Here is a 19,376-nt window from a genome sequence, read left to right as displayed (position 1 = left end):
TGCTGAATAACTAATATTTGCCAGGACCAAAACTCTTTTTGAATTCATACCTTCATCAGACTCCTGCTGATAGAATTCTTTTGGAATCTCTGGTGGAATTTAAAATCCTTTTTCCACAGAGATGACTGAGATACCTTTATCATTATGAGGTATTCTCCTTTCCAGTCAATACAAGAGGATTTTCTGGGCAGGAGTTTATATTTATAGCTACCCATGTCAGATTTGCTGTGTATAGCTTTTGTTTCTTAAATTGACTAAAATTATGCATTTATAGAATATTATTTGAATTTTAGAGAAGTTTTTTAATATTACATATGAGTACATTAGCATCATAGAAGGCATAAACAGCAGGAAAGGGGGGCTGTAGAGTGGACTTGTACTGCTTTAGAGGTGATGCTGGATAAGTGTTAAATAAAAAAGGAACAGAGTCACTGACTGCAATTCAGTGGCTTGAAGTGAAAGTCCAGTAAATGAGCCCTACAGATAACAGCTGTTTGCCTTCTGTGGAAGACATTGATAGAAAAACAAAAACAACCATCATTCCAGTAAGCAGTTAGAACCAGCAGTAAAATACCTGAGAAGACATGAGTCTGATGAATGCAAAAGAAAAATGATCAGTAGTCATGCAGAACTTAAAGTATGTTCTCAAACTTACCCTTTCAAGTAATGAAAGTGTGGCTTTTAAAGCTCCTTCAGGACGTCCAAAAGGGAAACAGTATCTTAAAAATTAAAAAAAAAAAAAAGAAAAAAAAGAAAGGAGAAAGAAAAAAATAAGAGGAGAACACAAAATTATCAGAATTATAAAAGCTGCTTTATGAATTTAAGTTGTGTCTGCATACAACTTGCATGAAATTATGTTAGCAGAAGACTCCCATATCCAAAGTACTAATAAAAGCAGAAAGCCACTTTAGTAGTCTACTGTGGAGTACATACATAGCACAGCAGTATCAGCCTACCAGCATTTTAGGCCTCAGTGCAGAAAAAACCCTAAAAGACAGAAAGCACCACTTCCAAATTATCACTATGAAGGATATTTAAAGGTTTGTGATGAGCCTAATTGTCATCTTCCTGGAAAGAGGTACTATTTCTCATTGTAGCCATGACTGTAACTGGACCTGTGAAGCAGCATTCTGTATATTGTATTTCATTTTTAATTGGATTAAGACAAGGAAAAAATGTCATGTATTTTAATTTCTGGAGATATAAATGCTGGCAGATATTCCATATTCTTTCTATTATACTAAAAATACCTTGGAAAAGCATTTTTCTTAAATTTTATCAGCTACACTTAAACCATACCCACTCCTAAAATTATGTAAATTAAAAAGTGATTGCATTCATAGATTTATTTTTCATTTTTGTCTGCTGAATGATGCAATATCGCAGGCCAATGAGAATACAATGCTCAGGCAACTGTAACCTCTCTTAATCCTGTCTATAAAATCTTACTGGGATATCCCCAATTGGAAAAAGGATTTTTTACTTTGCTGAGATTATTTTTTTCTTATTATTACTCACCGAGAATGGTAGCCTCCTGTTCTAATGTTTTCCACTAGTCAAATCTTTTCTAATGATAAAAGGATTCAGACCAGTGAATTTTAGATCTACATTTTGCTCAGCCAAAATAAAGCTTTATAAATGAGGTCAAAACAGGATTTCTTGCAGCGAGAATTCCAGTATTTGCTTTTATCTCTGTAAAGACTCCAGAGAAAAAATTCACACAGCCAGACAATAGGTCAAAGTCCAAGACCTTCATGATAGCTTTCTCAGAAATATTGTCTCTTCCACATTTGCTGCCTGAGAGGCTGGCAGAGATCTGGAGTCTCAGTGGGTAGACAAGGTGACAGGGAGGAAAGGTGTAAGTACCTTAAGAACTACTTTAGATGACAGCCACTAGCACAGGACAGGCTGACTGCATATTAATCATAATGGAACCAGGCTGATAGCACTGAAAATGAAAATTAAAAAGGCCATGGGGGAGTGCTAAAACTGGAAGCTGTGGGTCAGTTGGCAGGCAAGGGAAAGCGTCTTTTTCAGATGGGTGTGACCTAGGCACTGAGGTGGACACAGCAAACGTTCAGAGCTGCTCTGAAAAGGCAGGAAGAGACGTGCACCCTTCAGTTAAACTGTCCCTGACAGCTGACCAGTGCACACAACACTAAGCAATGGAGAGAGGGCAAAGCTCGGAAAAGTATCAACATATTGCAGAGGGAAAAAAAAGTGCTGATGAGCCTTGAAAGTCTGTACCACTGACCCCCTAGTTATAATGATCAGTGTGATTACAAAATGTTAAGCAAGCTGCAAATTCAAGATTTCAACTCTTGGCACATACACTTTACTGATATCTCATTAGGACAAGGTATAATGACAATATTTTGGGACACAGGTTTGAATTGCATCCTTGAGCAGCTTATTTAAGACCCACAAAAGAAGATCTTACTCTGGATTCGGTTTCAAATGTGAAGAGGACACAGTTTGAGAGGTGCAGAGCAGAAGAGGTGCTCTGGAGTATTAATCACAAGACAATACAATTTAATAATGTAGCAAAAGAGAATAGGCCAAAAAAAATTCAGTACATGTACATTTAGTATATGTATATACAATTTCAAGAACAGGATCTATGAAAAAAATGAAGAACTTGAAAAACAAAAGCAAAAACTTTAAAAATGTAATAAAAAAAAAAAAAAGAAACCTACAAGCAGCCTGAGATAAAATTCAAACAAGTAGGAGCCAAATGCATGACATTATAAAGAAACCAAAGTAGCAACAAATTAACAAAAACCCTCTCTGTGATTCCATGAGGAAGATAAAGAGGGTACCATAGAGAATCTGGCATTTAAAAACATAAAACTTATCTGAATATGGAGGGCATGAAAGTCTCTGAAATATTCTAGGAAATATAACAAATAAACTGCATGGATGCCCGAACTGACAATAAAAAGGACAGCAGAAGCAAGAAACCAGCCTGGGAGCTGGTGGGAGTACCTGATGACAAGGAATACAGGGAATTCAAGAAATGCAAGCCCAAAGCAGAGAAATTCAGTGTATACTCTGCATAAATCCTTACTGTTGAATGTAGCTTTCCAAATATTCTGCTTTTCACAGTAATCATAACGATTTTGAAGGACTGAAATACAGAGTTGTTTTAATACCATGTTTTCCTAAGAAAGCAATCTGACAGCCAAGGTTATTTGTTAATCAACAGTGGCGATCCTTATACATGTCTTGAGTCAAGTCTTTATTTAAAATATTACTTCCAATCCTTTGTCAGGATGTCCTACATTGTGACTTGATATGCTTTATAAATTCAAAGTCATCATCTTTTTATTTCTTCCAGTATTATGCCATTACCCCTGGTTAAATCCAGACATTCCACCTATTTTTAAATTTTATTTCTAATATTTGTACACGGTAAGGAATAGTAATTACTCCTCACCTGGCAGACCACAGTTTGTCTGTATTGATGAAATAGGATTTTAAGGCAAACCTTAGAGTCCTCTGAAGGATGAAGTAATTCATGTTTGAATGACATATATAATTGCTCTCAAGGAGGAATTTCTAATCTGTTTAAATTTGCTCAAAACCACCAAGACTGAGGCAGAAAGATTCTATGGTCACTGCTGTGGCCCAAGCTCATCAACACAACTCTAATGTGAGGGTTAGCAGACATGATGGGGGGATTTTTATTTGCTCCAACTCAAAAGATCATTTAGACTTTATTATACATTTGGCAATTAGCCTCATGCATGTGAAGGCCTGAAGGCAGGCAGCAGTCTGTACCATTTCTCTTGCAAGAGCTCTTTATTCCTGTAGAAGGGAGGAAGGAGGAAAGACTCTTGTCTTTCTCTGAAAGGAATTCTCAAAGGAGAACCCTAGCTCTCTAGTTTAACATGGATATGAAGTCCCAAGTGAAGGCTGCTATGTCCTCTATGCTCAAAAATTCACTAATCTCCTGTGATGCCACTAGATATTAACCTCATCAAACCAGAGAGGCATTCAACAAACTCATTGTCAACCCCACCAAACAGTTCTGTTTCACAAAGAACTATTTGGAACTGGCTGTTAGGATGTGATACAGAGGCAAAAAATTCTATGCAGTCTAAAAGGATTAGATTGGCAGAATAGTGGCAGATAGGTTGGCTTAGTGTGACAAAGTAACAGGTTTGGTGGTCTACCTGCAATTTTTACACTAAGTTTCATAAGTTATCAATTGCTATGAAATAGTCGGGAATCCCATGTTTTCTCTGTTTCTCCTTCTCTAAACATCTTCTGTTGGTGTTGACAGCCCTTGACAATATGACAAACTCTTTACTGAGCATGATGACCCTTAACTTAAAAAAGATAAATGTATCAAGAAAAGTTTTAGCTGCCATCCATCAAAGATGTTCTCTACTCATATGATTTTACTGATCTGCAGTAATCCAGAAATAGTTATGGCACAGTTACTTTCATTCAGAAAATTTTCTTGGTTCAAATTATACAAAGCTTGAACTTTAAAAAAATCTACAAAATCAAGGCCTATAATCTTGCATAATCTTTTCTATCATATCTATCAACTCACATATATTTTAATATATTTAACACAAATAAATTTCAAGTACAACCACTTGTGTAAATAAATTATTCCATATTTAAGCTATTCCTTTGCAAGCAGACCATTTTCTTTCCAGTCCACTCATTCAAGACCAAAATTAAACACCACAATTTTTTTTCCAGAAAAAATGTAACATTCATTGAATAAATTATACACTCACCTGAAATGGCTTATTTGGTTTTCTAAAAGAGAGGAAAGTCTGTCCTTAATTTCCTCAAACCGTTCTTTCTCTTCCACAGATACTGTTCCAATTCCATCTGGCCTGTAATATCAGATATTTAATAATCATTGGTATCACTTCATGCTGATTTGTCTTTTGACAATGATGTTTATTTCTAAAGTTTTCATTTAGCATGAGTGTTAACTCCCCTTTTGTCTTTCTCATTGCCTTAAAGGATAAAAAGTTACTTGTGAATATAGTTAAAGAACAGGCTGCAACTGGACAAAGAAATTAACTTTTGAGCTGAACTTTTAAATTCAAGTCCTAAGTTTCTACATCATCTCAATATGAATACAAGTTAGCATATAATTCTCTCAAATCCTTTCAAAAGACAGTATCTTTTCTCAAGAAAATCATTACTATTGTCACAGTAGAGAGGCCTACACAAATCTTGCTAAATTTAATCTCCTTGAATTTTCTGTTTATTTTCCTAGAGGCACAATATAGCTAAAAGTGATTATAAAGTAAAGGTGGGAGGGAAACTACAGTGAGGAAAACCACAGCAGGCAACACCTAGGAATCCTGCATGGTGAGGATAGAGTTTGATTCTCCATCCTGTACTGACAAACAGCATCATGTAATCAAGACTTCCATATAGGTGCAGCTTTAAAGATGCAACTAAAAAGTCCTAAAAAAAGCACTGGCATTTTTTTAAGTACCAAATTTAAGTCACAATAATTCAAAATAAGTTTATATTTAGTATGTTAAACATACACTTGGTCTATAGTCTTTGCCTAAAGGTGTTACTAATGTATTTATATTGAAATGATGACAGAAGTAAAAAAAAAATTAGATACACAGTTCCCAAATATTATTTTTGCCATGCAGTCACAGCTTCCCCACATACAGCATACTTTAAAAAGAAGTCTCTGAAATGTTCCTGTTACTTTCTTAACTTCCAGCTCCAAAGGTAACAAATCAGTTATTGCTTCTCACCTGAGTTTCTGAACCTCACACTTTGTTTGGATCTGCCCTGGATCTTCTCCAGAGCCTCCAAAACTATCTCAGTGTTTCTAAAACTGAGAAAATTGTCGTAAAATAGCATTAAGAAAGACAATATTCTTTCTTGGAACATTCTGAATGTTCCAAGAATCATTCTATGAGCATCTTTTTCCTAAATTGTTACTTTAACTTTCTGCACTATACTTAAATCTAGGAGGGATAAGTTGCTACCTGGTCATGACATAAACAATTCTCCTACCGTTTAAATCACTTATATTTGTGACCTGTCAAGTCAAGGTGGAAAGAATGCCTGATTTCCTTAAATTATTGTGATGACAACAATAAAAAATCAGATATGGAGGGGATGGGGGTAGTCAGGCACATCAATACACCACTGTATAAATTTGATGTGAAAGAGCAAAAAAACTTATCTTCTCTCTTTGATGGGTGCCAGGATACTTCACCTCAGCCTTCTGACAAATGGAATGAGCTCAAATTTAAGTAAATTGCACTGTCTGATTTCATTGTCAGGAGAGATTGCGCTCTGGACCGATAAAGTAAATAGTTCTGTCATATTAAGCCTCGCTGAGGCATGTCATATATATGTCAGGAAAGACCTAGGGGTCCAGATAACAGTAAGTGAAAAAGGTGAGCCAGTAGGATGTCATATCTGTCATCCTGCACTAAGGCTAGGATCACTATGTACAGGGTCCTGTCACATCACTGAGTTTGTTGTCATAAGGAACCTTGTTGACAACAGCTAAAATTTTCAGAGCTGCTAAATATGTTAGTATAGAAGCAGATGTCCCAGAGGAAGGAGTACAAAAAAAGGTGTTGGAAAACTACCTATAGCACTGAAAAAACTCATCTCTTGAAAATATGCTTTTAGAAAATAGCACAAAGTCTAAATCTAAATTTTGTTTCTTCTTGTTGCAAACTTTATTGCAACAAGAATATAAAAATGCATTTTTGCAATACAGTTCTGAGACATATCATGCTGGTGATTCTCCTTTAGGGATGATATTGGGAAATATCTTCCCAGAATAGGGAAAACCTACTACTGATTAGAAAAGAATCCATGGAAAAAAAGAATCTGTTTCTGAGATAAGCTGAAATAATAAAAATAGATAAATACTTCAAAATTCCCACTCATTTATTTTTCTGGATATTTTTCTATATTTATTTTGAAGACTGATTAAAATAAATTTCACTATTTTGATCTGGCTATTTTTATTGATGAATTCCCGTGCCCACAAGGAAAATCAGACTCATGCAGTCATTTAGTTTTCAATGGTTGAAATCACCCATAAACTATGCAAGAACTATTTTGCAATTAAAAGCAATAACAAATGTGTCTTTCCTACTGTCTCAAATGATATGGACTTGACTTTTTTCAATTCAAAACCAGTACTAAGCTTTAATACTGCAGCCTGGGACCTCTCTTACAAGAAATCAGCCAAGAAAAGTGATGGACTCTCTTAAGAAGAGTTTTCGTTTTAGCATCATTTCCTCAAGAAGGTAATGGAGAGTGAATTTTGCTTTCCTCCACACTCTTTTCTGTCTTATTGTTCACAACACTTTTTTAGAATTAGAGAACTAGATGAAACAGAACACTCAAAACCGGAGTAGCCTTCTCTCTCTCTCTCTCTCTCTCTTTCTCTCTCACATATATTAATTTACCATTTTTTGAGAGCTCTGTCAATTGGATTTGGATTGGCTTGTCTTTTCTGCTTAGATCACAGACTAACTGGCATAAATGTAATGTTGTCTGGTCAAAAGTCAAATTGTTTAATTCACTCAGACTTAAATATCAGAAGATATTTGAAATTAATACCGCATGAACTAAAGCTAGTAAATTCAAGTGGAAAATAACTGTTTAATCATAAAACACTTAAATAATGAACCAAAATTAAAGATTGACCAGGATTTTAAAACTTATTTTACTGCAAAAATCTTGCAAGATTGTTGTCCTGACAGCAGTTACTCTGGAGGAGCTGACTGATTTAGGTTTTCTTGTTGCAATGGACTGTTTTTCCTCACTTGATATAATCCTTTACGGTTTGGAGCATCATTTAGAATTATTTTGTTCTCTAGAGGTCTTACAACCTGCAATAATTTGCAGAGGTCACTTGATGAATTGTAGGATTAAGATTACTGTGAAGACCTACAGCACATAAAATAAAACCATATTCCAGTTCCAACAGGAATTAGATCTGAAGGACACTGGGTTGGCTGTGGATTGTTTCCAGCCCTCAACTTTGGAAACAGCTTCTCCTAGTGGCCTCTCAGAGAGTGAATTGTTATCTTAAGCAAGGCTGCTTTGTTAAGACAGACTTGGAAATACTAACTGTAGATGCCTGATTTTTTCCTTTGGAACATCATTGATACTGGTGCTTTCATCTTTACATATTTTTAAAATTATAAAAGTATTTTCAATGTGCTTTCCTCATTAAGAACACAGACCATCAATTTAGTGTGTCATGAAAACCAAGAGTATAAGGAGAGTAATGCACAGATTTATATTCTAACCTACACAGGTATGAGCAGTAAGGCTGGCTGAAAAGAATTTGCAATCTTACCAGAGCAAGATGAGAAATTATTATAAAAAACAAAATAAAAGAAAAAAAATACTTCAGCTAAGGTCTTTAAGATATTTCTGTAGTAAACTACATTTCAAGGACATAGAAAAAACAAAACCAAACTTAAAAGGCATCCATTCTTCTACAAAAAAATTGTTTTAGAAGACTTCAGTGCTTACTAAAAACACTTGTTTTTATATTCAGCATGATGTACAATCAAATGAAAGAACAGTGACAGATTTCAAATTACCAGGATAAAAGTTTCCTTGTTTCTTAGAAAACCAAAGATTAAATATTTTAGAATTTGATGTAGAATTTTTATTATCTGTTTATAGGACTTACTATTTAAGAACTCAAATATCCAAATTTTCCTTTAAAATGCAACCGTATTAAGGCTTTTGCAGAGTCCATGGTTCATGTTGCAGAAATATAGGAACAATGATTTCCACTATCAGCTTATAACTGGACAGAGCAGACATCTTTTTATCATAGAAAATTAAGACATTAGCACATGGCATTCAAACATAGCTTTAACCAGCAGACACTTGAAAACTGAGCATTTTGTTGTTTATAATAACTACTCTTCAAATATTCTGACATAAAACTGGCACAATAGAGCCTTCTGCTGTATGCAGTTCTCAGGCTGCTCCGACATCTGCTCACAGGTCATGCCTTTTTTTCACAACAGAATGAAAAAGACCAATTCTGAAGGTCACTAAAACATATTAAGATCACAAATCAGGTTAATTTTAATATTTTAATAATCTTCTTTGCAGTTATTTTTTAGGAGAGATTGATTAACGCCCTTCTACTGAAAAGCGAAGTGTGTACTAATATAATATCGTTTTACCCAATGCATATGGGTAAGTAAAGGCAGTAATAAGTTGAAATTAGTAACAAAATATTGCATAATTATATTATTAATTAATTAGGGATGGCAAGTGTATGTAATAATATTCCTTCACTGCCTAAGATGGCAAGTATAAAGGAGAAATCATCAATATATATACAACTTTACTTTAAAGTCAAGTGAGTGAGAGAATGAAATACCTACTCCAGAAAAAACCTATTCCAGAAAAAAAAACAACAGAAGAGACAGAGCAATGTAATGATACTATTTTCTTTATTATTTTAAAGTTCTTTGTCCCAGATTTAAAAGGGATGATTTCTCTAAACAGTCTTTTATGACTTAACACAAAATGTAAAATTTCAACAGGCATTTCTTACCACAAAATGCTTAAAAATGAGAAGAAATGTATGAATGCATAGCATTATCCAAAGTTTCCATTGTTTCACTTCTCTTGTGTGTCCCTTTATTCTACTCTAAGATATTTCCTCCAAAGATAACCAAAACAAGAAGCCTATCAGAGAGTCTACATGGCCAAGTGATGGCAAGGACCTAATAGTAGCTCTCAGAGAGGGGAAGGCTATTACAAAGATAGAAAATTATTTTTTTTGTACTGGTGTATTATTATGAAACAAATTATTATGAAGTAGACTTCTATGCTGGAACCCTTCTTTGTTCATAGCATGAGAATTCTTCATTTTCAGCAAAGTATGTTTTAAAAATGAAAGCAACTAAAAAAACCTCTTATGGAACAAATGAGAAAAACAGACAGCAGTAAGTTGCCAGCACCACCTGGCAACCTGAATTAGCTGTGGGTACGTGAAAGTTCTCATCAGGAACTGACATCCCTCTGGGGAGTGTGAAATCAGAATCAAAATAGGAGAATAAAAATCTGAGAAAGTCTCCAAGGAGCCAAGGGAAATACAGGACGGTAAATATTACATGCATCCCAGAAAATTAGAAGGAACTATAATATAAGGATATTTAAGGATAAAAGTAAGGAAATTTGGGTAAATATCACCTATTGTCAAGTATATGAGATACCTGGATTTCCAAAGCTCTTTTGACAGAGTCCCTAATCAAAGACTTGAAGGGCAATTAAACATGCCTGAGTAAAACTTTCTACATTTATGTTTAAATTTAGAGAGGTGACTACCTACTGTGAAGGTATGTTATCAGTAGAGTTCTGCAGAGATCTGTGGTGAGACTTGTGCTATTTTACAGTATTTATAAATGACCTGGCTAACAGCTGAGAACTGAGGTCATAGAAAATGTAATTTTAATGATAGTTATGTGGCATAGTGTGGGATTCCAGAACAACCCCATGAAATCAGGTAGCAATACAACAGGAAATGATAAACATAAATAAATGTCAGGAAAACACAGTTATTACCCAGAATGGGGATCCTGGTTTTATGATGGATAATTCCATGAAATTGTCCCTGCTCAGTAGCAGTCAAAGGAGCAAATTAACACTGGGAAACACCAGAAAAGTGTAAGGAACTAGCAGAAAACTTCTGTGTAATGCAACCATTGCATTGTTCACTTCCAATTCTTGAATCTTAAATAGCAAAGAGACGGAACAGGATTTTTCTTTTTTCTCCTTTACCTCTCCAATACCAGCAGAGCATGAAATGAGATGTGTAGGAGTCAAGTTCAAAGCAATAGTTCTTCAAGCAAGAGGAGGCTGAGTTGTGGAACTTGCAGCCAGAGGTGGTGAGGGTGAAAAGGGCTCGCAGTGGTTCAGGGTGCAATGGACAAGTACCTGAAATAAAGACTCACTCCAGGTTTCCAAACAGGGCATATTCTGAGCTGCAAAGAGTTGGGAGTTGGAAAGAGGAAATATTGCACATGCTTGCTCTTCTTTTACTGCGAGCAGATCAATGCTGGAGACAGATGACTGTCTGGCTTAGAAGAACCCTGACTCAATATGACTGCTCTGTGGAAACACAGATGTGCCTAAGCTTTTACAATAAAGACAAAAAACCTCCCAACCTATTCATCTTCAGTTATATACTGATTTTTGTAACATTACTTTCACATTCACTTCTCATATCTGAACTTCCATTCCATCATATCTTTCTGAATAAGAAAAGGTATAACAAGGGAATATGCTTGAATTTTGAATTTTTCAATTCAGTCTGTAACTCAGCAGGTGGAAAGAAGTCACTTCACACTTCATGTGATACCCACCAGCATTCATTTCAGACAAGAGGGACTAAATAGAAGTCACAGCATGAAAAGTAGACAAGAGTGAATATGATGGGGAAGAAAACAATAGCTCCTACCTGGACTGTTTGGAGTGAAATGTCATCATTCAGGAATGTCCTATAGTTCCCTGTTCTGCCCATTTCACTTTCACCAACAGTAAGTTTATGCATAAGTGTAGAGCAAACAGTTTATTTGTGAACTAACTATACTGATGGGGACTATATAGAATACTTCATATGAATTACCATGGAATATTTCAAAACAAAATCATTGTAATGAGAAGCCAAAGGAATGGTACAGTAAATCCACATAGCGCCAGAAGTACAATGAAAGACAATTTTATTTACAGAAGAAAATAGTTGACTCAAAACCAAGAATGTATATTTGTTTAAACAAACATAGCTATTTTTTTAGTGAAATGTTTTCCTTGTTGGCTATTTAGGAAGATAATGTCTTAAGATTATCATCTACAAAAGCAGAAATACCTTTTCTACATAAGCAGTTTGTTAGCCCAGTTGTAATGGACTAATTAATGGGAAAGGAAAAGGACAAATAAGCTTTGAATTTCTCAGTCTAGGACTCAGCACTTCGTGTTTGACCCTGAGTAAACATTTCTGTTCCCAAACCAACAACACTGGCCGAAGACACACAAAGTACAAGTATGCTTGATAAATCTAGCAGAAGTTGGTGTTTATATCTTCATCTCAAGAAAGGAAAAAAAAAAAGAAGCTGGGGACTGTTGTCTAGTCCTCAGACCAGGAGACAAGGTCTGCTGCATGCAGCCTACGTGGGAACTCAGTTCAGGTCTCTTCTGTGCTCCAAACGTCCCTGAAGCTCTACGACAACAAAACTTCTACATGTGTATTCCAGGTGTTTTGAAATAAACCCATTGTACTGTGTTAAAGTCTGCAAGACTACAGCCTGCAGCATTAAACATATTTCCAGTCCTACAGTGTAGCGAAACAGCACAGGGGACACCTGAAGGTTCAAAATCATGTTGGAAGAATTTTGAAAACATATGAAGGGTGGAAAGAGGCAAAGCTGAATCAGAATGAGCTTTTCCTCACCAGAAATGAAGGTGAGAGACTCTTGTATCTGATAGTTTGACTGATGTCACTAGATTGCCTGTTATTTTAAAATTCATACATAGAAGAAATGGACAATATGAACTACAGGTACGGCTGCATTTCTACATGCTCCTCTACCACCTGACTTCAAGATCAATTTTGATGATCTTTCTCAGGCTAGGGGAGGGTCTAAGATCCCCCTGTGAAGCAAAGGTGACATATAAATTAAATAAATCATGGCCAGAGTATAAAGCCCTTTGTTCTGTGGTCTTTCTGATTCTCAGCCTGACTTACAAAACAAAAATGTGTAACGCCAGGAACCAGCCTAGAACTTTGGCCTGTCGTGCATTGTCTGTGAAATTCTCTTTTACCTTTTACTATTTCTTAGTGCTGTGGTAAATGAATGAGTGGGCATATTATGTGCCCATATATCTGTGTCTGTCATTCTGAGTGAGTGTGTCTGCCTCTGTCCTTGACTTACTTTTTTTCTTTCTTCATGTTTCTTTTTTCTTCCTTTTTACAATATCTCAGTTCTAGTCAGACCCTCTCTGTTCAACACTTCTTTTATTCCTAAAACACTCATAATGCTATTCAATGAATATCTGTACTGCAGGAATAGACAGAATACAGAGTGCTTACCACTGTGTAAATGATGTGCTCCCTGAGATATTTTCATGCACTGCGTGCATGGTTGTCCTTCACTCAAATTATGAAATAAAAAGAAATGTATCTAGCTTTCTTTTGAATTCTTGAAATAAGTTTGAGCAATTATAACATATGTTTGTCTTCTTAGGTTGAAACCAATAATAAAAAGGCGAGAAACAACAAAGACTTAGACTCAATAGGAAATACGAATGTGTCAGGTTCTTGAGGAACTGACGAAGAAGCTTGCTTTAACAGAGAATAGGTTACCAAATAAAAGCCAGAAATCTCCTAACTTACTGGTATGGATGTTAAGATTCTTGACAGCATTTCAAGCACATTCAAAAACATTTCAATTTTGGATTGTATTATCACATATTATATATTGTTAGTCTACCACTATGAAATCACTTGGGTTACAAACCCCCAGTGCCAGATGAGGCTTTGTCTGAGCCAGTGAAGGAAACAATATACTTTCTAAGGACTACCTCTTCTCTGGCTTGAGGACAAGTAAAATAGTCTCTGTGGCTGACTGGTAGCAAAGCAACATAAGCATACATCTTGGGCAGAAAATCTCTCTTCCAATCCTGATCAAGATTCTGTTGGGGGATTTACTGAGAGTAATTTCTTTTTGGGACTGTGATCTTTTCCCCTAGTGGCAGGATTGGATCAGTTGGGAGGATCTACTGGGTTTCTCCTTGCTATTTTTGAACTTCTTAAACATATTCCATACAGCAGTCTACAATTCTAGAGCACAAAACAGGTATAAATGCACGTTCTCTATAATTTGATAGATATCCTGCCCCATTTCTCACTCAAATACAAGGAAGATGGGGAAGCAAGTTCATTGAATTGTCACTGAGACAGTCAGAGAGAGACCAGAGCACGTGCTCTGACTTGAGGCTGAGGCTCAGCCCGGAGAATAGGAGGTGTTGAGGTGCACTGAATGCCAACCCTCTGGGAGTACTGGGTGGTAGACGAGAGGCAATAAACATAACTACACTGAAATCAGACAGGTTCTAACAGGGTAAAGTCCTGACTGGAAAAAGCCCTGAGCATTCTGACCCTGTTTCATGCAGGAGGTTTGCCTGGAGATCTCCTGTGGTCCGTCCTGACCTGAGCTACCCAATGATCTGATCTCCAACAGCCGCCCTCCAACAGCAGAGCTTGTCTGTCAGTCTGGAGTAAGACACAGATGAAGCATTGCTTCTGTTAAAGAATGTGCAAAAATAGCAAAGCAACAACTTAATTTTTTTCTAAGTCTTTCACTTGCAAGTGGAATCAAGATATCATCCCAAGGCAATCACAGTGGCCAAAAGCTCCTGAAGTAGTCAACCTGTCTAATGGAAAGAATTCCAGAAGTCTCCTAGCTCTTCCTGGCTGGGGGTTACACCTAATTCCCCATATATGTTATTTCTCTCTGTGACAGCACAGACAGAAGAAGTCAGTATAGTATGATTAGCTGCCAAGCTAGACTGCAGAAAGTCAAAATTTCCCTTAAACTGCAAAATTGTTCAAAACACTTACTGGAAACACCATTTAGCACCACAAAATAAATGCAGAATGAAGAAGACTACCCTTTTAACAGGATGAGTTCCTTTTATCTTGAAAACATATTGCATTAAGACAATACATGCTAGAAGGAATTTATTTTTTTTTAACAGTAATCTGTATGAAACCTCCAGTACCCCTGAAGAAACTTCCACGAACTGATTTCTGTTGTGTGCAGTTCCTTACATGGTGAACTCAAGAGCCTGTAAATACTTTTATTTAGACTATGCATTTAAATACTATGGATCTAAAATGATTTCATTAAATTACCTGTTACCATGAACATGAGAAGCACAAAATGCAAAGCTGTAGTGGAGCAGAGTTGGATCAATGACAGAACCATTTTCTGAATATTCAATCAGCTCATCGAGATAGCAGAGATGGCGGTGACAGCCTCTCACCCCGTAGCGAGCGCAGTATTCATCCAACACAAAGACCTGACCTGGGCTAAACCAGCCCTAAAAGGCAAAAGAACCACACAACATTTTAACATTTCTTTTCCCATTCAACTTTAAATCAGACAAAGAATAGAAAGGTAAATTTTTATGTCCATTACATAAACTTTTTTATTAGAATTACTTCTATCTGAGTAATGTTGACAGCACCGGAAGCGAGGTCCTACAATAGCTCTCTTACTGAAAGGAACAATGTCAGGAAACTATTTGCAGTTATGAGTTACCACGAGTATGAAACACATTGTTTAGAAAAAACATGCTAATACATCTAAAGTCTGGTACAGGTTAAGTTATATATCAAAACCTAAAATAAACTAACACTTTAAAATAATTAATTGTTTTAGTAATCAACTGTAAGGTATAAACTAAAATTTTGGAAATGATGAGGGACATTAACATGGACATTAAAAACCAGTTTCTGGGTGGCCAGTTCTCTGTGGCTGCAACTTTAATATTCTGACCACAATTCAACCCTTTACTCATGTAACATGCATACACTTCTAACAACTTTAAAACAACTTTTACTAGTAAAGAGATGCAAAGCTAGGTAGTTTGTTAAAAGCCACCTGATTAAGATGAGTAAGATTTGACCTTAAATAATTATTAGATATTCTCAAGCTTACTGAGAGCTTTCTCGGTCAGAGTCTTGATGAGAACAGCTTAACCCTGACACAGAGATGAGCAAAGTACAGACCCCTTCACACCACAAAAACAGTTCTGGAGTGAATCCATGTAAAAAATATAATTGAGTCTTGATGCAGAAATATGATAAGTATAGCAGAATGAGCTTCCAAAAAGCAGCATGGAGAAAAACATAAACCTTGGAAAACTACAACTACTGCACATTACGTTCTGCGTAAGCATTTTTCTTTGTTCTTGTTTTGATTGTGGTGATATTTCCCTCTCATCATCTCTCATCACTCCATCTCATCAAATGGTTAAGAAAGATTGAGGAATACCTGAACTTAAATATACAAAGGATTTGGATAAGCAAAATGATTTTGAAAATTCATGAATTTATAACATTAGTATAGCAGCCGAAGATCAATATTTCCCTAATGCCTGTGAATATTTCTGCAAGATCAGATGTTTAATACTTGTACAAAATATCAGCAAAAATACTATTGAACAATACTTAAAAATATATTCACATCAGTTTTAAATAATCTTTGTTTTAACTTTAGTAAAAGACTTGTTTGAGATTCAAGCTTTATATCCTCCCCAAACTCTTCAATTTAGCATATTATCTCAAACAAGAACACCTCAAAGGTATTCCATATTTAATAAATTTTATTGCTCCTAATTAATTTCTTTGAACTCAGTGTTTCCACTGCCTTTAAGGAGCTTTAGCTCTTTCTAGAGAACACTTGGCTTTAGAACCCAGAACAGTACTCAGCATGTTAACCTAATATCTGATGGTGTTGCAAAGTCTCATATAGCTTACACAGTGCTTGATACAAAATATGGTATTCTATTGAAAGAAGAAAGAAATGTCTTTTTAACTGTATTTCTGCAATAATATGTATCCTAGCCATAGATATAATCAACAGTGGTTATTGTGATTGATATTCTCCCAATATGTTGTCATTGTCACTGATCTCTCCCTACTTTTTTATGGAAAACATAACAAAATGGTATGTATCATTGACTAGCAGTACAAATGCAAACTACTAAAATTTCTGCTCAATCTCATAAGATAAAATTGTGACAAGAATACAAAATTTTAAAGAACTCATTAATTTAACTTCAGTCTCTCTTAAAAGATCTGTTTGTGTGGTTGCTTTTCATATAAATGTGAGCTTTCCTTGCCCTTGGTTCAATCCCACATCATGCACGAGTCTCTCAAACACATAAAACCTATATCCTACAAAGTATTGGAACTAGATAACCAATTTTATTTTATTTTGTAATTGAAAAAAAAACCAACCAAAACCCCAAATCCCCCACCTCCCAAACACTCTCCCTATACTAAGAAGAATGAAGAACTGAAGAAATTGAAGTTATATAATAATTTAACACAGAACTTTGCATAATATTAATTCCTATGCTTTTTAATTTTTTTAACAAGTTCTATGTGTGGTTACAATGTATTTGTTGAAATAAGGGATGAATTGTTTCTAAAAAATTATAGGAAATGACCTGTTGGAGAAAAGAAAAATCACACTTACATGACCACGTATTCTATTGTTACCTTGACATTCCCAATGTTTTTAAAATAAAAAAATGTAGTTAAATAAGCAATTAAGAAAATTATCATCCATTCCACTTATTAAAAGCTGAATTTAAAAAAGAATGGTAAGAAATACATCTGCTTTATGGTTGCTATAGCACTGTGCATTTCACCTAACCTCTTCTAAAAGTTCCTGATTTCAAGGTTATATTAAGTGTCTTACTATATTATTATTATAAAAAAAGATTTTGACCCCAATGCACTGGTAGAAAGCTAACCATTTTCTCTTTGAGTGCCAATTACTTTGTACAGATGTACCTTCAGGCCTCTTTGATTCAGTGTACAACCAGAATCAAAGAAAGAGACCAGAACAGAAAGAAAATGAGTCCTTTAACTTTTCTATACATACATATCTGGCAGTATTTTAAAAGGGAGGCAACTGTCATCAAATAATAATCTTTTCCCATTTTTAACAACTGCAAACAAACCTAAAAATTCCAATCATTATCTTTGTATTACAAGACTAGCCAGAACAATTGAGAAAAGAAGTAAAAATCTCCATTATCTTTTTTTGTTGCTGTTGGGACATTAAAAAGAAAAAAAAAATTATGTGCTGTGAGGCATTTTAGATCCCTAGTGAGACATCACTATTTCAGGCATGATAGCAGGTGAAAAATTAAGCCTCAGGAAGTTATGAGGTCTGACCCATACAAACCTGTTAATGAGGGTGTATAATCTGATGAATTTCCCCAAGATTGTTGCTGGTTTTCTTCCCTTATGAAAATAAAACCTGAAGCAGCCCTATCCTCAACTACTTCACAAAGCACAGAACAGAAAATGATTGAAGATGAAAAGGAAATTGCAGCCAACATTGTACCTTTTATGATGGCAATGATGGTATTCTTTGAATGTGGAAAACATTAATTTTGATACAGAGATCACATTTGCTCTTGCTTAATAATTATACACTCCTTTGTTACTTGTAGTTCAGGTAATGCATATATGCACATATATCTATATTGCTTATGGGTCTGCCTCCCTTCTTTGTTTTTTTTCCTTCACACCAGAGTGGAATGAAGAATTACAAAACAGGTGAAAATGTCTGAGGTGAGGCAACTACAATTGGACATTAAAATACCTGTACAGGTGCCAGTAAATCCCACCACAGGAGTTCTTGCCATTGTCAAAACTTTCTGTTTTTATTCAAGCCTCTTCAGAGGACATGGCAAATTTCAGCTGATAAAATTGAAGACAGTTGGTGTCTCTTTGCTTTCTATTGAGTGGCACAGCAGCAGCTTGCAAGTATGTAATTTTCAAATTTAAAACCAATCGATCAGACCCTTTATTCCACCTACAACTGCAGTTGTTGAATGAGTGAGGAAGAAAGGACTACTTTGTAACAACTATTTCTCACTTCTTTACATCTATCTTCCAGCTGGTACTCACCAAACAAGAATAGGAGTCATTCAATCTGTGATCCAAGGTCTGTCTTTGAAGCAGTCTAAAGAGGGAAGCATGGTCAAATTTGCAGGGATTAGCAGAAATAAACTCATCCATGCCATGTTTCTGGCCACGGTCTGTATCTGTTATACAAGGAAAAACGTGCAGAACAATACATGTGAGTGTGTGTTCAGACTTACAAACACCAGGGTACGTATGCCATATAAGGCTCAATATCTAAGCTTTCTTGAAAGTATCTCAAAGAAGTAAGTTATACAGAGAGATGCTTGCAGGTGAATTATTATAAAATCTTGATCTTTTAATCTGAAAATATTAATAATATACTGAATTATATTTCTATCATACCAACTTACGGAGTGTAACAGTGAAAAAAAAAAATTGCTACCCACTGACAGAGCAACCAAAATTTAGAAAGGCTGCCAGAAAACACAACATAGTACATTAAAAAAGTATTAAAGCATTGTTTTCTAGTGGGCTCTGTGAATGTTTCAATTTAAAGACAATGTTATGAGTAGAAAAGAAAATTATTCTGGAATTTCCAAGTTTATTATGGTTCTCTTTCTAATTTTAGCAAAATAACCACAAAATATTAAAAAAAAACAGAAAAAGAAAAAAAAAATAAAAGAACCCCAAACAG

At 35.4% G+C, this 19,376-nt stretch overlaps 1 protein-coding gene across 8 annotated transcripts in view; it reads right to left on the bottom strand.

Moving 5' to 3' along the window:
* Positions 1–19,376, bottom strand: part of CADPS2 (calcium dependent secretion activator 2) — a 283,784-nt gene that overhangs the window by 73,976 nt on the left and 190,432 nt on the right. For all 8 annotated transcript variants that reach the window (XM_086886988.1, XM_086886989.1, XM_086886992.1 and 5 more), the window contains exons 12-15: positions 18,725–18,861; positions 14,924–15,111; positions 4,755–4,856; positions 656–719 (exon numbers count right to left, since the gene is read on the bottom strand). In XM_086886988.1, the coding sequence (XP_086743114.1) occupies positions 656–719; positions 4,755–4,856; positions 14,924–15,111; positions 18,725–18,861 (491 nt within the window). The remainder of the gene's footprint in view (positions 1–655; positions 720–4,754; positions 4,857–14,923; positions 15,112–18,724; positions 18,862–19,376) is intronic.

The sequence above is a fragment of the Cyanistes caeruleus genome, chromosome 4 (genome assembly GCF_971803275.1).
Source record: "Cyanistes caeruleus chromosome 4, bCyaCae1.hap1.1, whole genome shotgun sequence".
In the NCBI taxonomy this organism is placed as follows: Eukaryota; Metazoa; Chordata; class Aves; order Passeriformes; family Paridae; genus Cyanistes; species Cyanistes caeruleus.
Note: the sequence above shows the minus strand (reverse complement) of the source record. Positions and strands in the feature narration are given on the sequence as shown.